General features: G+C 37.1%; 1 protein-coding gene across 5 annotated transcripts in view; it reads right to left on the bottom strand.

Annotated features, from left to right (window-relative positions):
• Nucleotides 1-18,612, bottom strand: part of LOC132155919 (vasodilator-stimulated phosphoprotein-like) — a 36,620-nt gene extending 18,008 nt beyond the window's left edge. For 2 of the 5 annotated variants that reach the window (XM_059564691.1, XM_059564692.1), the window contains exon 1: nucleotides 18,102-18,612. In XM_059564691.1, coding sequence (XP_059420674.1) covers nucleotides 18,102-18,184 — 83 coding nt within the window. In that variant the 5' untranslated portion in view covers nucleotides 18,185-18,612. The remainder of the gene's footprint in view (nucleotides 1-18,101) is intronic. The other 3 variants (XM_059564690.1, XM_059564694.1, XM_059564693.1) reach the window with 2 other exon arrangements.
• Between the last annotated feature and the right edge of the window lie 461 nt (nucleotides 18,613-19,073).

Genomic DNA, 19,073 nt, shown 5'->3' with positions numbered 1-19,073 from the left:
GATACAATCTTCATGTTTGTTTTTGTGAAAAGTGGGGACATCCCATAGGCGTAATGGTTTTTATACTGTACAAACTGTATATTCTATTGCCCTACACCAACCCTACACCTAACCCTAACCCTCACAGGGAACTTTGTGCATTTTTACTTTCTCAAAAAAACTCATTCTGTATGATTTATAAGCGTTTTGAAAAATGGGGACATGGGTTATGTCCTCATAAGTCACCCTCTCCTTGTAATACCTGTGTCATACCCATGTCATTATACAGAGTTGTGTCCTGATATGTCACAAAAACAAGAGCACACACACACACACACACACCTCGTGCCCAGGTGTTGATTTTTGTTGGAGGTGGAGCTTAGCTTAACCAGTTGGAAGGAAAGACAGGATAACAGCAATCACAGAAAGAACAGAGTATAGGTGAAGGAGGAGTGAGATCAGGATGAGCTTGGCTTAGACTCAGCCATACTGTTATGAGAAATAAATACATTTTTAATATGGGAAGGCCGAGCTGGAACTAGGGACGAAACTGAGTGTGTGCACTGAATTATTAATGAAGAAAAAGGCACGCGCACACACACTGTACATAAACAATTGCCTTCATGGACCGATAATGAGCGAATGCAAACTATATGAAGTGTTCATGACATTAACTAAATCCATCAAATTATGAATGAAACAGGTCTATTTAAATATTAATCCCGCATGTTCTGCTTGTCTGTGTTAATGAATGGAGCAGAAGCGCGTCTTTATTCATTAAACACACTGAAGCGCGCGTGACGCTCGCGGTAATTTCAGCGTCTGCTGTCTCACTAAATAAGGACGTGAACACATGAACAACATCTCCAGAACTGCTCTGACAGTCACTTCATGAGCATTTGACCGTTTGATTTGAGTAAAACCAGCGTCACATCACATACACAGAACTGTAAAGGTACGTCAACCCATCAAAATAAAATTCCGGTTAAAGACTATTGTTCTGCAGAATGTACATAGCCTACTAAAAAAAAAGTTTAAGGTTTAAAGTTTAAGGTTTAATCACACAACATTTCTTCCATGTTTTATTTTTTATAGTAAATCCCATTTGTTTACCAAAAAGTTAATTTAATTTTCAATAATTAAAAGATACATCAAATAATATTTTATGTGTTTAATGTGCATCTCAGAAAATGCTTTATTTTAAACCCCAGCTGAATGGCACTTAAATGCACTTAATTCATCTCAATTCACTGTTCACAGTAAAAGTACAGACAGAGAAACATTGGGTAATAATTAAATGTTTATTTTTGATGTTTGCATTCTATGCATTTAAAAAATACAAATATTTTTCTAAAAAAGGAAACTTGGTTGTTCATTTTAAGAGAACCAGGAGTCTTATTTTCTCTTGCATAATTAATATTGCACTTTAATTAAGCAAAAACACATTTTATCTCCACAGAACCACAAATTGCGAGTTTCCAAGTAATGAAGGAGTTAACAGGAAACTGCAGAGCACAGCTGAAGAAATGTCTGTATAAGGCTGTGCAGACAGCTGCCCTTAACATGTAGAGTCAAGCCCATTAATCTGTCTCAAACACTCTCTCTCTCTCTCTCTCCTTCATCTCTCCTTTAACATCTCAAATATGTTCTGTTCTTCTAATTTCACCTGGTTCTCCAGCTCAATGACAGCACAAAGGGGGAAGTTAAGGGCTGATGGTCACAGTGTAACTGCAAGTGACCCAGTGTGGAAAAGATACGAAGACTGGCAGATGAGTGTTTGGACACAAGAAGAAAAGAATGTGAACTCAAGGGACTCGTGGGACTTGAAGGGTCTATCCCTTAGCAAAATACGTCATGCTTTATAGCTGTTAAGATCAGCTGTCACGTTTTGCTTACACAGATTTAACTTTGTACGGGTTTTAAGTACATTTCAATAAACAATTATTGAATGGTTTAAATACAATTAACAGCTGTGCTAAAACTATTTTAGCTTTTGGTTAAATTTGAATTATAAGAGGAGGAGGTGTGAAAATGACCTACTGGCAAATTCTTCAAAAAAACTAATATTAATTGTATTATTTTTATTTTAACCAAGTACTCAAGGGTGAAGATGATTCACCCATCTATGTTAAAAATGGATTTCAAAACAGAAACTAAATTTCAATTGGTGTGAAATGTTTTGAAGTTGAATGAAAAATAATGTCTCAAAGTTTTGGATACTTCTGCCCATTTAAAATTGGAACTGGAAATAAAAGCATATTTCAATGGCTGAAATTCTAGATCTGCTTTTCCACTTATGTAAGTGATTTCTAATGTGTTCTGAGAAGCTATAAAGTTGAAATGACAGGCTACTGGAAATTACATAAAAACAAATCTTGCACACCACATATACGCCTAGCAGAATGCCAAAATTCCTTCTTTTTTTTAATCCAAATATTTTATTTTCCTCTTTACTGGTCAATGTTAAGAGTTATTTCGAGATAATCTACTACTTTGCTACACTGCTATGGTACACAGATTTCCATTACAACCAATATGTTTTTCATGAACCACATTTCCATATCAACTGAAAGACAGAACAGCACTATGAAGCGTGAAATAAAACTTTTGTTAATCACTTCTTCATTCTCATGAAGAAGATGTGTGTGAGGTGGCTTAGTGGTTTAGAAAAGCATAATACTTAGTGGTTTAAATACAAAAGTCACTGGTTCAAGCCCAGTGCTAGAAGAACTATCATTGTTGAGCAAGACGACTAACCTCATATTACAGAGGTATCATGACACAGAATGATCCTCATATGAGAACAATGGTATCTACAAGACACTTTGAAGAAATAATATATACTATTTGCATGGTAGACATCCAAATGAACAGTATTACTGCGGCTAAAAAAAAAAATTGCAGTAGTAAAATGGAATCTTTTGCTGAACTTTTTGAAGTTAAGCCTGTGATGCCTCTTAAAGACAGTGGCGAAGCAAAGCTAAAGCACTTACTTGCTTTGCTCAAGTTATTGTAAGTTTTCTCTTTGTCTCTCCTCTCTCAAGTCTCAGCTTGTTGTTCGAAGTGCTGTGGGCTACAGCTTTTAAAGTTTCTGTAAGAAGTACTGAATCATACAAGAGTCACCCAAATAGGAAATGATGGGCTTTGGTTCTACTAGCGATTTGATGGGAGACCAACAGCCAATCACAATTGACCTGTAATTTTCCGATTGGTTGATTTTTGTGGCACACTTGTAATGCTGTGTCAAGAGTTGAGCGCGCGCAGTATTTAGAGGTTGAGAGAGAGAGAGGGGGACGTGACAGGAGCGTAGAGAATAAGTTTGTGAGAGAGCACCTGAGTAAACTGCGTGAGAGGATTTATTACTGCACGTTAATATTGATAATCAAAAACAAGCAAATACATTTATTAAGCACGGAATCGTTTTTTCTTTGCTCAAGCGATTTTTTTTTTTTTTGCGATTGTTAATTTCTGTTCAAAATATAATGTAATGTGCTTGCAAAATATAGTTCTCTGTGCTCAAACCGTACAATTACTCGCTTAGGATTGTGGCACAAAAATAACGCCATATGCAAACTTTGTGTGATTTTTGTGATTGGAATGACTTTAAACGACTGAGGATCATACACTACCAACCAGCCTTTAATGTATAATGTTTTTTTTTCTCTGTGACTATTTAACCACATCAACTCTGGAGACCCACCGGTGGGTCCAATATTGCATATGCCTAATTCTCAAAAAATCAAAATAACAGCTGAAGTGGTTAAAAGGTCGGTGAGTGTATGAGGCCTAGTGTTTTAAAATTGGGTCCGATTTTAAAATTGGTGTATTCCAGCATGGAACAAATTTTAAAACACTAGTCATTATAGGCTACACTTATTAACTTCGTAAATAGGAAAAGGAAAATAGGAAAAACTGGGCATCTTACACTACACGAATGAGGATCACACATTACCAGACTTAAAGTAATTTCGATGACAACAAACTCATGCAGAAGTGCGCGCCTTGTTTTAGATTCATGACAAATGAAAACAATATGTGGTTCAAAATCGGCTGAAAACATCAAACATGTCTGATATCCTCTGACTGGATGGAATTAAAGTCTGAACGTAAAAAAAAAAAATTTAAAAATAAAATTCGGGAGTACATTACGCAATTTTCAGTTAAATCTATCGACTCAAATCTGCAGACTGGCCCTGACTTTCGGCAAATATTGCGCGAACTTCTCCAGACTGTGATTGTCATGCACATCTCATCAGTAAAGCCAGTTTTCAAATGGAGCAGCATTTACTACACAGAGTCGTACTTCACTGACAATAAGGCAATATCGCGTTCATTATCGCAGATTGAATTGTCTGCAGGCTGCAATAATGAACGCAATATTGCGTAGCTTGTCAGTGATCTACAGCTCTGTGTATTAAATGCCGTTCCATCTGAAAGCAGGTGATAGAGATCACGGAACCGGAATTACTGACGAGATGTGCATGACAAATCGCATATGACTAATTGCACAGCCCTATCAAACTGTAAATCGAGGTAAAAGTTGTGTAATGTATTACAGCCTTTAGACTGACATTACATGCTGCTTTTAACCTATAACAGTTAAAACATTGCCCAGCTCAATGGAAGAAACATGGACTTAACAACGCTGCGTCCAACCCGTACGAGCTGCAAAAGTCAGATCTCACTGATAATGGGTTCAGAGGAGAGATGCCTGACAAGATCATACTGGAGGTTTTGATGCTCCAACAGATCCTAAGCTCATTGAAAAATATTCTATCTCATAAGATGTGCTTACCTTACACAGAGCACACGTGATCGTGTAATCAAAAGTGAAAGTGAAAAGCAAGCGCTCATTCAAAAGAGATGATATACTCCACATACTGATTGCAGCTCCCTAATGCACAACATTTCTATGCAATGTTAGAATGTTTGTAGGAGCAGGCAGAACTGGACACAAATCTCAGGAGCAGAACATACACATTACGGGAGCAGGCGGTAATGTTCAGAAATTCAGCGGGAGCGGGATTAAGAAAACAGTTCCTCACAGGGCTCTAATACAAAAACCCAAACAATGATTGGCGACTGTAGAAAGCAAAAGCTGAATCCCTGATGATTTAGAAATCGATTAAAAAATGCCAGATGTATTTTTTTAGGTCCAAAAAGAGGGCATGTCCGGGGAAAAGGGTGTAATGTATGCAGAATTTGATTGGGTGGGCCAGTTGTGAATCTGGGTGGGCCAGTGCCATCCTGGCCCTTATGTTGCCTCGCCACTGAATTGATGGAACTGCATACCAGTTGTAAACAGCCATATCTCGGGCAAAAGAGTTGGTCAAAAAGTTGATAAGGCTCTACCAGACTGGAAATGGTTAAAAATACTTTGTAAAGAGTTTGAAGTCCATAGTGTTCTAATGGAAAAAATCAAGTCCACTGTTACTCTATCTAGGAGTGGTCTTCAAACAAAAACACTCCAAGAGCCATATGTTTAATAGTCAGGAAGGTCACAAAGAACTCCACAGTAGCATCTAAGAATCAATAGGCCTCTCTAGCATTGGCAACCCTCTACACTGTGTGTAAATCACTTGCTTATGCGATTAAATCTTCACTCTGGGCGTCTAAATGATGTCTAATATTAGCCAATGGCTTATAAATTCTCAGATTTTACTCACCAGTCTGTGAGTTGGAGGCTAAGTAAAAGTTTACCACAGATATATTTGTGCTCGCCAAACACTCTGATATTCTTAATAGTAGAATTCGTATCATTATTATCTTATCAATATTTTTGTTAGTTTTTTCCCAAACACTGAATGACCAAAAAAGCAACACCACCAGTCCAATTAAAATGTAATATGCATTCAATCATGGTTTTCAAGTTATAATTCTAATTACTAAAGTTATGTCATTAAGTAATATTTGATTATCATATTATAATGCTTGACAGACTGATGTAAAGATATATAGCGAGTAAACTAAAAAATGTCAGTCTAGCAAGTAAATAGGGCTGCTCCGATCACGATCGGCCGATCGTTAATGCGCAGAGAAGCTGCGCAAATCCACGTTCATTTTCAGCGTTTATTTGCGCATCTTCTCAGTTAACAACGGCTCTGTGTAGTAACAGCTGCTCTATGTGAAATCACGCACCTGAGGGAATTTACCGCTGATTAGAGAAGCGGCTTTACTGATGAGATGCGCATTAACGATTGGCCGATCGTGATCGGAGCAGCCCTACAAGTAAACTTGAGAAAATCTTGGGAAAGGTGGTTAAAACAGAAGAATGTCATGCTTTGGAAAGGCCTAATCAAAGACTTTTATCTGAATCCAACAGGAAGGTTGTGGAAGGACATGAAGAGAGCAGTTCATCCAAGAAAGCCCTCCAGCACTTTTTTCAGATATAAGCATTTTGTTGGTTTAGATAGTTTTTTCAGACATTCAATCTTGCGTATGATTACTTAAGTAAAAATATACAATGTAATTTGATTCTTTATGTTGAAGTTGACGACTTAACCTAAGATCTCAACTGTTTGTTAAATGTATGCTAAAACATATGCAAAAGTCTTAAAAAGGACAATTTTGCAATGATTTACTTAACATTTCATGTCATTCCAATCCTGTATGACTTTCTTCTATGGAACACATCTTTAAAAATGTATACCCAACCCTACTCGTTGTACAATATATTGAGATGGAGGCGCCAGAACCACAACTGATAGAATGTGCACTGTGGCACAATACTACAATATTTCTTCAAAAGCAGATCATTGAGACATTTTAATCGTCCATGATCAAAAACCGCGTTATCGCACACCACTAATTTCAAGTTATGTGGTATTTATCAACCTTCACTTGAACATCAAACATTATTCACTACCACTGTATGGAAAACAAAGGTCAGGACATTCCAGAGAAATCGACCTTTCATGTTCCACCGAAGGAAGAACTTCATACAGGTATGAATGATATGAGGCTGAGCAACAGATGACAATTTTCATTTATGAGTGACACTGCTTCCTTAGAGTTCATTGGCCAAGGACCACCCATGAGGCTGTTTGACTGACATGTCAAACAACCAATCACAGTTTGTTTCATTAAGCATCATGTTTCGCGGTGTGGAAATGTCAACACATTACCAGACCGGTGTGTAAAACTTTCAGACATATTTGAAAGATTCTATGCCGCAAACGTAAAAAATTTCACATACTTTTGAAACTCTTAGTTGATCCTGATAAGTGCTTAGTCATCACAGTTGTAAACGCTATGGTTTTCTTCTTTTTGTGTCACGGTATCTTTGTTTCCGCACAGAACGTTAAATAGCGCAACACACACGTCTCCCGGAAATCCTGTAGAACTCATCCAATCCGATGATGACTTAGACAGTCCTGAAGTGTTTCCACTTTTGTGTCCCATATGCATCAGTCGTTTAGCCAATGGTCCGTGGACATGAGGTCTGAGGCTGAGACTACTGCTTCCTCAACATTCAGCGAAAGCTCTTTGAAGCAGCGACAGAACAAACACATTCCTCCTCCTTCACGTCCCTGGCTTGTACTCCACATGGTCATATTCGGCCTATTAAACACAGCAGGAGGTATTTGCTCTAAATTCCTTTTACAGGTTGGAGTACACCCTATACACAGATTTTGTTCCTGAGAGACCCCCCCTTCACAGGGAAGAGGAAATCAAGAGGCAGCCAATCATTCTGTTCCCGTTTGTCCTAACACGCTCATCAGTAAAACTCCAGGGACACTTGCAGTTAATATCAAAGTAGACTGAGTTAAAGAACCTTGAGTTAATAACGCAGCAAATGTGATTCATTACTGGAGATCTGTCGGGATGAATCGTCTGGTCTGAACACACTGATCTGCAACAGAACATGGAGAGCTATGGCCAACACTGGGGTCAGACCAGACCAGTTTATCTCACTTAACCTCAAATCCCAACAGCAATCTCAATATTGTATCGATTCAAATTAGGGACAAATTAAAAAAATAATGCAGTATCTACTGTGGGAGTCAAGAATAGGAAATCAAGTATTACAACTTTATTACAACGCAATAGCTAAAATAACAAAAAGAAAAGCCTTGCATTTGCAATGTGTAGGGCCCCTATGATTTCTGCCATGCCTTGTTTTTGAAGTTTTTTTTTTCTTGTGCTAATATAGTGCTATTAAATTTCTTCGCATCTGTCTAGACATACTCGGAGACTGTGATACTGTGCTAATAAAGACTAATCATGGACTCCTTTACCACCAGGTCCATTAAACACCCATTACAGTCTCTCTCTTTCGCTCTCTATTGGTCTCTGTCTCTCTCTCGCTCTCTTAAAGTGTGTTTAAAACGGTTGTTCTCTGTAGAACAGCTGGTCATTATGATATCACCACCTGTGCAAATGGGTCTCATGCTGCGTCCCAATTCGCCGACTTATACGATTTCATTTCATTTGATTTCATACCATATTGGAGAGAAATTAAGAGGCACGTTGATCTGGGTCTTTAATGCGAAAAACTCTGCTCATGTGTTTGCATAATGATGCATTTAAAAAATTAATGACCAAACGTATCTTTATACAAGTTCATAATGTTGCTGCAGATGAAATATAATGTGGATAATAGTAAATAAAAATAGTAAATATTTTTTCATCTGGTCAGAGATTGATTATTTATCACTCCAACCCCTTTCTCTAGCTGTCCGTCTGTCTCGCAAATATCCGCCATGTTTGTAGTCTTTAACACTTTTATGCATGTTTGAAGTTCTAATTGATTCCTCGACCAACACACAATGGGTTGTGGGTCATAAATCATTCAGATTTGAGACTAATGATATGATAATACTACTGGCAATAATATTAATTAGAGTGAATCTGAATATCAATCTGGATTTTGAATTCTAACCGAAAGTAGTAGACCATCTGGGAATCTCTGACATTCTCATTTCAACATACTACGATTTGGGACATACTAATTCTACTTTCGAATACTAGGACGGATAGTTTGTGAATTGGGATGCAGCATCATTGTTATGTTATCTAGATTCATATGCTTAAAGTAAGTCTTCAAACAAGTAAGCTTACTATGGTAGGTAAAACAGAATTCGTAACAGTTTAAGGTACTGCTATGTGTAAAAAAAAATACTTGGGACCTACAACAACTTCCTGCTGATAAAGAACAAATCAACACAAGCCACACCAGACCCAACTGACTAAATTTTACTGTTTCACTGCTTTGTTGGCACCATGAGGCGTCAGCTTTCATGTTCAGCTGTTCAATAGATTTGGAGTCAGTTAGTTTCCTGGATGTCTCTATGTAAATCTGTCTCTAACATTTGTTGTTAGTCCCAGAGCAACACATTTCCTTAATTAATGGGTTAGGTTTACACGCATTTGAATTTCACAAACACACAAAAAAAAGAGATAATAAATAATTAAATAATTTAAGCTCCATTTCTTCCCCCAAACTTATCCATCTTCTCAGATCGTTTAGTATTGTACTTGTCTGATTAAGAATCAGCAAATTTGTACAGTCAAATATTATAATCATCAGAATTTTTCTAATATATATAGATAGATTAGATAGATAGATTAGATAGATAGATAGATAGATTAGATAGATAGATAGATAGATAGATAGATAGATAGATAGATAGATAGATAGATAGATAGAGATAAAAATTTCACAATCAATAATGAGTGTATCTTTACTAAACATTTTATAAAATTTTACAACAAGAAAAACTATTTAATCATTTATAATTTTATGAGGAATATAAATTATAATATTACTAATATTATTACGGTTATTATTATATTAACAACTAATATAACTAATAACTAACAACACTAATATTCATGATGGTCCTCATAAGTCCCCATAAGGGAGCCCCTAAAGCTTCTCTTTTGCTGATAACGGCAAGTTTATAAGCACTTCTCATTACAAGTTTGGAAAGATGTTTGGCGATTTCTGTTGAAGATGGAACGACTGTCAATCACAAATTTCCAGAAATCTCTTGCTCTTTTGCTCATGTTTAATAAATATTTGTCTTTACTGTTCATTCAGCTACCAGTACTGTCAGTTCCGTTTCACACATTTGACCATATTAAAATTATTTCAGAAGAATCTCTTCCAAAATCAGCACATTGATGTGTTTAAAGAGAATTCAGTTCTGATAAACATGGCAAATGTAGAATACAGCCAATTCACATGACATAAAACAAGCAATGTGGTTATTCTTGAACACCAACAAATATTTAGCAAACAGTGTAATAGATGGATGTTGCCAGCTTTTAACGCTAGAGGATTCAGTAAGCAACTTGTGGCAATTCATGCACCTAATCTTGTCTAAGGGCTGTTTCCTCAGCCATTCAAAAGCAATCAAGCTGGATAATGAACCAATCAGCAAGTGGCGAGGGCGTGACAGAGGTTTTGGAAGGAGGCCGGAAGGCCTAGCTAAGCAGTGTGACTCTGGCCGAGCGCCAGACTCCTATCAGAACAGAGGCCAACGACAGTGAGCAAATACACACGCCACAGGGTGCACGGTGACCCCCACTACTGATCTAACAAGTTAAACATATCTCAAAGCACCTCTGAGACATCACATTACATTTGAATACAGAAAGAGAAGTGAGATTTTAATTATTATTATATCAGTGGTGCAAATGTGGAAGTCTTCCCAAGACTTCCCAAAAAGTATCGAAGCACTATAAATAAAAACAACCAACAAAACCAAAAACCCCAAGACTTAAATGACAGTATCATATCAGAAATTATAGTAAAGCAAAAGAAAATTATTATACATTTTAAATATATTGTATATGATGATGATTATTATTATTATTATATTATATGTAAAATAACATACACATACATACATATATATACATATATATATATATATACACATATATACACATATATATATATATATATATATAGTGCTGGGCAACGATTAAAATTGTATTCGCATTATTGTCTGTGATTGATCGCAATTAATCGCACTGTTAAGCACAAAACTAATAATGCATTTAAAAGTAGTATTGTGCACTTTTTTCATTTCAAAAGTACTGCTATACAAACAAAAGTGCAATAACATTTGGTTTGCAAACACTTTAAACAAATAAGATGCTTTTTACAGCAGTATTCCTTTTACATAGTAGCAGTTAAAATATTTTTTGTAAATCTTAGCTTGTAACATTATGTAATTAAATAAAATGTCACTGCCAGGACATTAACATTTTTATAGAAAATATTTTATAGTATAGTCCAGAGCCTCGATCATAACATTATAACAGGCATCTTCGTAGTAGAGACCTGCACGATCGCGGGACCCATCGCAGCAGACTGCGGCGTGGGACAACACTTGATGGGCGAGTAGAGACTCGTGTGTGCGGGATGCGGGAGAATAATTAGGGTGTGCTTAAACTAGACAATCTTAACCATGCCGGAGCACTTTTTTTGGACCCCCAAAGCCTGGTTCATTTGATTAGTGTGATCACTCTGTTTAGCAGTCCCTGGCTCGGTTTGAAGAGGTGTGCAAGAGCGCGGTACAGTTATATATTGATCAGTGCGTGTGAACGCTAACCACGCCATAGCACAGATCTTCTGCTACATGCTTCATGATTGCGTGAATATTTCTGAGCGGCAAAAGCAACAGATCTGTAAGGCAATATATTGTGGCTATGTGTTTCCGCGTCCCATACGACTCAAAATAATAAAACAAAAGTTAATATATTGAGTCACTCCACTGTGTCTCTGAGTGAGAGCGCTTCTCTGCTGTCTTCAAATGCTATCAGAAACTTCCTATTTCCCCATTTATGAAGTCGTGATTATTAGCTCGTTCTTTTCTATTAAAAATAACAGTGGACAGTGGTTTGTAAATGCTGATGCTTAGCCTAAATAATTTGATCGGGAGCATCCCCTCCTGTGACCCATGATTTGTCTGTATGTGTTTTCAGAGCCAGTGAGCAACGGACTACATAATAATAAAAAAACTGTGTTAACGCACGATACATTTATTATCGGCGTTAATTCATTGATGTGTTAACGCGATGATAACACGTTAACTTGCCCAGCCCTAACATAAATATACACATTTTTTGTATATTTGTCTTTATAAATAAAATTGTATTTTATACCAAAATAGTAGTGAATAAATTCTCTTTGTGTTCTTAAACAACTTTTAAAGTTGCATATAGTTGTATACACAAGGAGAATTTATTCACTACTATTTTGGTGCAATTCTTCAGGATTATGGGTAGTGTAGCTCTTTACCAAAAATCAGAAATGTTATCAATTAAAAATTACGTCGTTTTTTGCTAAATTTCATACTACAAAAGCATAGATCTGCATTGAACAACCCTAAATCTAGATCCCTCTTAAATGGTTTTGTTAATGTTATCACTGAAATCAATTCCTCTGTGGAAGAATGGGACTTTTACCCCCTGAACATGTTTATAACTAGCTCAGTTGTTACAAGCTGCTTTACCGTAAAGTAGTCATACAGTGAAACTTATTACATTGCCTTATTAATTCACATTTTTTCTAAATTTGTTCTGCAATTTGCTATTAGCAATGAGATTTGTATGTCAAAGTACAGCACTGCATGCGAGTTTGTAATGGCTTTGTCTTTTCCAAAGCAGAAATACTTTTGAATGCATAGAGGGTCAGTCAGATCAATACACATCTGAGCTTTCAATGTCCATGGGTGATTCATTGATAGCATAAGGTCTGCCATTCCAAAGATTTATGATGGGCCAGCACCATAAACAATACCAAAGAGAATCAGGACATGTAGAGGCAAAAGAAAGGCTGTAATTACATGGTTCATGAGGAACAACAATTGAAATGAGGAAGCCGTTTTGGTCTCGGTCCTAATACAAGACTGTTTGAATGTACAGCAGTGGGGTAGGATGGGAAGTCCTCTACATACAGAAGAATTATTGAAAATTAAAGTACACTGCGCATATGCTGTGTTGAGCAATAGTGTCTCTAGTCTACAATTAGTTAAGCTACTAAAGTAACGACTTCAAAAATAGCAAGTTATCACACTACTGAGAAATCTGATATATTATACACACACACATACACATACACATATTACATATTATATATATATATATAATTTCCTTTTATTTACTTTTTGTCTCTCATCAATATAATGTAGCAATACAATATTCTATTGACATTTACATTTCCATCTCCATCTCAGACTTCATCTTAATCAATTAATCTGTTGATCAGCCTATTTATTCAGTTAATAGGATAGAAAATGAATTATTTAAAAAATTATATTTTTACTATACTCATTTTAATCCATTATTTACAAAATGTTATTCCACATCCTGCCCAATGCTGTCATCTTAAAGCCAAATTAAAAAAAATGTTAATGAAGAAAAAAACAAATGTTACGTGAACTGGTACCAGAACACACAGATTCACTCATATAAACATAAAAATTAGACTCCATTTCGATAGTCCCTTTACTGTTGCTGCTTTACAAACAGAACCATTCATTGTGTTACATTCAGGAATTTAATCCCACATTGATTGACTAAAATATCGGCTGATACCGATATCTAGACAGCAGGCTGATACCTGATATAATGCTGATATATACATAAAACAATTGAGTTGTAGATATCAGCAAATTAGTTATTCACAAGTTATGCACTGAGGAAATAATGTCTCATATACATTAAACAGCACAATGTGTCAAAAGCACCTGACAGGAGCAGTCTCGTTATGACTATATGCTTTTGTTTGAAGTACTTGATATAAAGCACTCTCAGGTTTAGGGCAAATCGAATTATACACTTTTTCTGCAGCAGCCCAGTCTGTGTTCAACACTGTATTTCAGATATTTTTATACATGAAAATGCATTGTTCTCTCATTTATATCTCCATTACATTACCCATCGGTCAGCCTGCTCTCTAGATATCGGTAACAGCCATTGAAAAAACGATTTTAATTGACCCTTTTGTTCTCCTCTAACATTTCAATATCTGATGGTCGGTAACCACTCAGGATCATACAAAATTAAATACCGGCAGTATCCAGCATGGGTCGCAAAGCCACCAGTGCCACCCTAAAGCCCTTTAGCCTGGAGAAGCAGTAGAGTGGAAGTCATTTAGATAAAGACATGCTGGGCGAGTCCCTCAGTCATCAGTCTGATAACAGCAGTGAATCACAGTCCTGCCATTAATCAGACAAGCACTTCCAGGATGACCGGCTGTGTCTCAGTGACAGAAATACACACAGGAACAAACTGGTCTGATTACACAGCAAGTGTGGAAAGCCAGCTGCATGTGGACCATCTGTGTGCTTGTGCTTTCATTTAAGGTTGAAGCAGAGCTCCACAAGACAAAAAAAAATTGACAGTCTCGTGTCTGTTGTTGCTCAGACAAAACAGACATTCCTAGCCCAAACACACAACATAACATCTACACCACCCCCAAATAACACGTGCTTCCTCATCTTGATTTGTTTGGGACGCATCTATATTTTCCCATTATTCAATGTTTCTGCATCACTTTAATCAGTGTAAATATCACCTTTCCACACCACTAATAGTCGTGACTCAAATGTCTCGCATGACACCGAATGTCATAGCTTGTCAGCAATACCCTGTCCCTGGACTTTTTTTTTTTTTTAGACCATTGCTGATCCTCACCTCTAGTGGCGCAGAAGATAAACCGTGTGTCATACATATTTTGACGGGATCGACCCGGGTTCGAATCTGCTTTTTGGCCAACTCAAAGAAAATTAAGGAAATAATCAAAAAGTTGAAAATAAAGTATTGGGTAGGATAAGGGCAGGTCTAGGAAGGGCTTTATTAGGGCACTTAGTGTAAATAGCATATCCCTAAAAAATGCTGCTATTTGCACTTAGTGTAAATAGCCGCTGCCTTTTTGATTACTGTCAGACCAATGCCGGTGATGCAATGTTGCCAGATATTGCTATTAAAATAAACAAAAACGTATAAATAAATAAAATAAACCGAAATTATTTCAAATATTTTGGAAATTAGATAAGATAAAGTTATCGCTGACCCTAAACCACAACTTCCTATTTCATTAACTTTCTAAAGTGTCAAATTAGGTGGAAAACTAGTCAAAAAACCCTTACAATAGCTGGATCTGGCAACACTGAGGCTGCGTCTCGTGCTCTCACTCACAACTCTCTGAAGACTCGTTCACTTCGTAAGCGTCTCGCAGTGATCATTTTCATACCACGAACGCTAAACTTTCTGAATTATACATGCAGACAGAGGAGTCTAGCAGCAAATTAGTCAATCAGAGAACAAATTTTATTTTTGAACATGAAAAATTTACAGAGGTCCGGACCTCGGTGACCTCATATCTGGCTACGGCCATGACTGCAATGTAAATGCTAAAGCAATGGTTATGGCCTTATGATTTATGGGATGCTGAAAAAGCAGAGAGAATCGCAGAATCAGCTATAAAATAAATAAATAAATAAAATCAAAAACAACATAAAAAAATAAAGGAAATATTCAAATGATCTTATTTCATTTTTGACCAGATTAATTAAATAGTACAAGTGCTAAAATTGCATCAAATAAATCACTTTTATCATTTTTGGGGCGAACGGATTTCATAGGGGCCTGAAAAGCAAATCTTGTGCTGCTCACACTTTGATCTGTTCTAAGCAACTAGTAAATGGCATGCTTTCACTTGTATATATAAAAAAGATACAAATAAAGAGGACCATGTAAAGGGTTTGAATATCACTGAAACTTTGATTGTTTGCCTGGAGGTCAGTGACTTAGCCTGCGTTCCCATGAATTCAATACTGGGCTTCCCAAATGACACGGTCAGTTTGAGAGCCCATTGTTGCATTGGGTGGCCTGGTGAAATTCAAAATGAGGCGCTAACCGCTTCACTGCTTTCTGATACTGACATTCCACAACATGACAGAACAATAAACTTGTAAATGTGACAACATTCCATTCTTCAACTATTATGCAAGCAGACCCGACACAGTAAACTCATGGTTGCACACGTGCTCTGCGCTGACCCCGGCACCCTTTGCTTGGACCCAGCAAGCCTCCCTGAACCAAGTTCCCTGTGTGCCACAACGGATATATGCCATGGAGCCCATGCTGCCTGATAACGTCGCTGAACTAAAATTTGCATGGAAATGCATGGCTGAGGTTTTTGGGCAACTGCTTATTTCGACATTTTTATTTTTGGTGAGAGACAGATCTAAGAGATGCATTGATGAAAACCCGTCAGGCAGGTTACTGTTATTTACATAGCAAAATGAGTGTTTTAAATTCTCAAGATGTCGGAAGAACATGCCATGTGTTGGCACTTCCCTCCTTTAAACAAAACTGGATGGTTGCACAACTCTGCGTTTACGTCCACTTCAATAGAATTTCATATAGGCTAAACCAAATAACAGACTAACAATGTTTTAAAAACACGTAAAACATAAAAGTCATAACGTAAAATGAAGAAGAAATATTTCTGACCAACACTATTTAAACAAAAACGAATTTGTGACATTATCTACAGCCCATTAACTCCTTTATAGAGATGGTTTGATTTTCTTGCATCCACTCATGCTCTGAAACATCATCATTCTGGAGAACATCAAGTTTTGTTTCTGTCAGTATTTAATCAGTCCACTTTTGCTTTAATAACAGCAAAAGTGGACATATTAAATTATATTAGAAAACAACATCAATTCACTGGTGGTTTAAGACCGTAGACTTGTCTGGGCATGACAAGAATTGCATTCAAAATAAAGTTGTTTAAACTAAAACTTAACTAAACAAAAAGTGCCCTTGAACTGTGTAAATGTCTGACTGCACAGGCCGCAGCAGGATGTGGAATTATCAGGCTGTGCTCCATGTATGGATCGCGCAAACGTAGGTTAGTTCCGGGTACAGCCCTGACCGCAAAATTACCTCTCCTACTATTGCAATGGCTTTTCTCATGAACATTAACATAAATATCTGACGTTCGCTACTAGTTGACCATCCCCTGGCCTAATTAATATTCATGAGCCAAGCTTTGCCCACAGTAGGGTTTGCGATTTCTCGCCGCGGTCAACTCCCAGAACAGAAAGAACCGGGAGGACTCAATAAAGAGGACTGGCTGTGTTACCAAAACCCAATTTACCGCTTGACAGCTACATTTACAGCATGTACAATGACCAACTTCGTGTACACCACCTGAGGACACAGTTATCGATATTAGTTAAATTGTGCGTTTTGTATAACAAAGTTAATAATTTTATTCAAAATATTGCATCTAGTAGACTGCAAAATACAGGTGCACCTTAGGCTATATTAAAAACTACTTTCAAACAGTTCCAAGTTTTATGAAAAAAAAATGTTGAAATAAATTCACAAAAACGTGCAATGTATGATAATACTGTAAATAATAATATTATCCTATATTAAAAAGTTACAAAGTTAAATTAAATGTTAATTTATTTATTGAAGTATATAGGCTACAGTAGGCTGTTGTGTTTATTCAACCCAGCACTATGAGTTTGTTTACATAAACTATTGAAAAATGAATAGGCTACTTGTAGAAATCTCAATATCAAATTCTCTTTCTAATCAATACATTGTGCTAGAAGTATACGACAAGGCTAGAAATGGCTAAAAATAAACAGAAAAAAAAACAGTTTTTAAAGAGGTAGTTCTAAAATCATATAGCTTTAAATGGCAAAAGTCTGTATTAAAAATGTAAAGGCATTATTCGTTCGAGACGGAAAAGGGCTGCCATTTCGGTGGCATGGTTCGTTCATGATTCAAACTCATTCAAAGTACCTATTTCATGAAAATCAGTGCAGAATTATTAGTCAATGTTCAAATCAGCTTCATTCACCAGCTAGCGAAGCAACGCGATTAAGAAAGAAACTCTCTAGCTGTCAAAGCAAGACAAAACGAATGACTTGGAGTGTGTAAACAACTAAGAAAGGAGACACTTGCTCCTGTGATGACCCATCTCCGATAGGAGCGAGTAACAGAACAGAAAGTGTGTAACAGACCGGACTCACACACTCGGCCTCAGTCATTATCGATTCTGTGTGTTACATTGTAGCGCGCAGAACTAAGTACACACACAAAAGCGACGGCAACAAATGTGCTTTGACGCGCTTTACCTCATTGTTCGACGACAGCGGGGATCCTCTTCAGACGTAACTTCCAGAGGCGAAAACACTAGAGAAACCGACGAGATCCTCATGGATCAACCCACGGAGGGGTCTGGTGTTTTTGTTCAATCTGTGGGAAGAAGGATAAGCAGCACAGCACGATGATTTCCTGGTTGAGGAGCGAAGGAGGGGGTTGGAGGTGAAGTGTGGATAGAGTTGCTACTGGAGCTGGGTTTGTTTCAGCTCTAATCAGTATCCTAGACTCGTGTCTAGCTCCGAGCAAAGTCTGCACATATCCCGCCTCATGCACTCGTCTCCATTCGCGCGGTTGTCTGTAAAGTACGGACGAGGATTTAGACAACTCCTCTTGTTCGCCGGTCGGTCAGTTAACGTTCAATTCGCGACCGAAACCCAACCTGCTCCTCGACTCTCTGAGGAAGAGCTTTCATTCCTGTCTGTCTCCCCCTCCCGAGCTGAAAAACAGGCAGAGCAATGTTCTCATCCCCTCCCTAGCGGCCGAGCTCCATAATCCCAGCTCTGCGTTACAAATTCAGTTCTGCTAATGGGAATGGCACGACGAGTTATATTTCATTATATTTAATATAATGTGCTCTGTCGTAGATTACACATTTTGTTTTATGTAGCTATAGCCTATACTTACAGTACCCGCGTGAAATGTGTATTGTATGTGAGAGTGTGTTGTATCATTTTCATAAAGTATACCGTGGTAATAGCCTACCATGAACTTTTATCCTGTTCCATGGTGATACTTTTAATGGATCTAAATCTGTTGATTGCCTACTGAATATTTAAGTTATAATCCAATAAATGTTAGATGACATCAATGGTCAAGTATATCTTTCAAGAAACGAATAATTTAAAACACAGTTAAATGTAATCTTAAGCGAATCTAAAAATGAATATCCATTTTCATACTGCACAATATAATGGTGTGATTCTTAATTCACTTGTTCATTTAAA

The sequence above is a fragment of the Carassius carassius genome, chromosome 13, assembly GCF_963082965.1.
Source record: "Carassius carassius chromosome 13, fCarCar2.1, whole genome shotgun sequence".
NCBI classification, from domain to species: domain Eukaryota; kingdom Metazoa; phylum Chordata; class Actinopteri; order Cypriniformes; family Cyprinidae; genus Carassius; species Carassius carassius.
The sequence above is the reverse complement of the archived record's forward strand: the minus strand, read 5'-3'. Positions and strand labels throughout refer to the sequence as shown.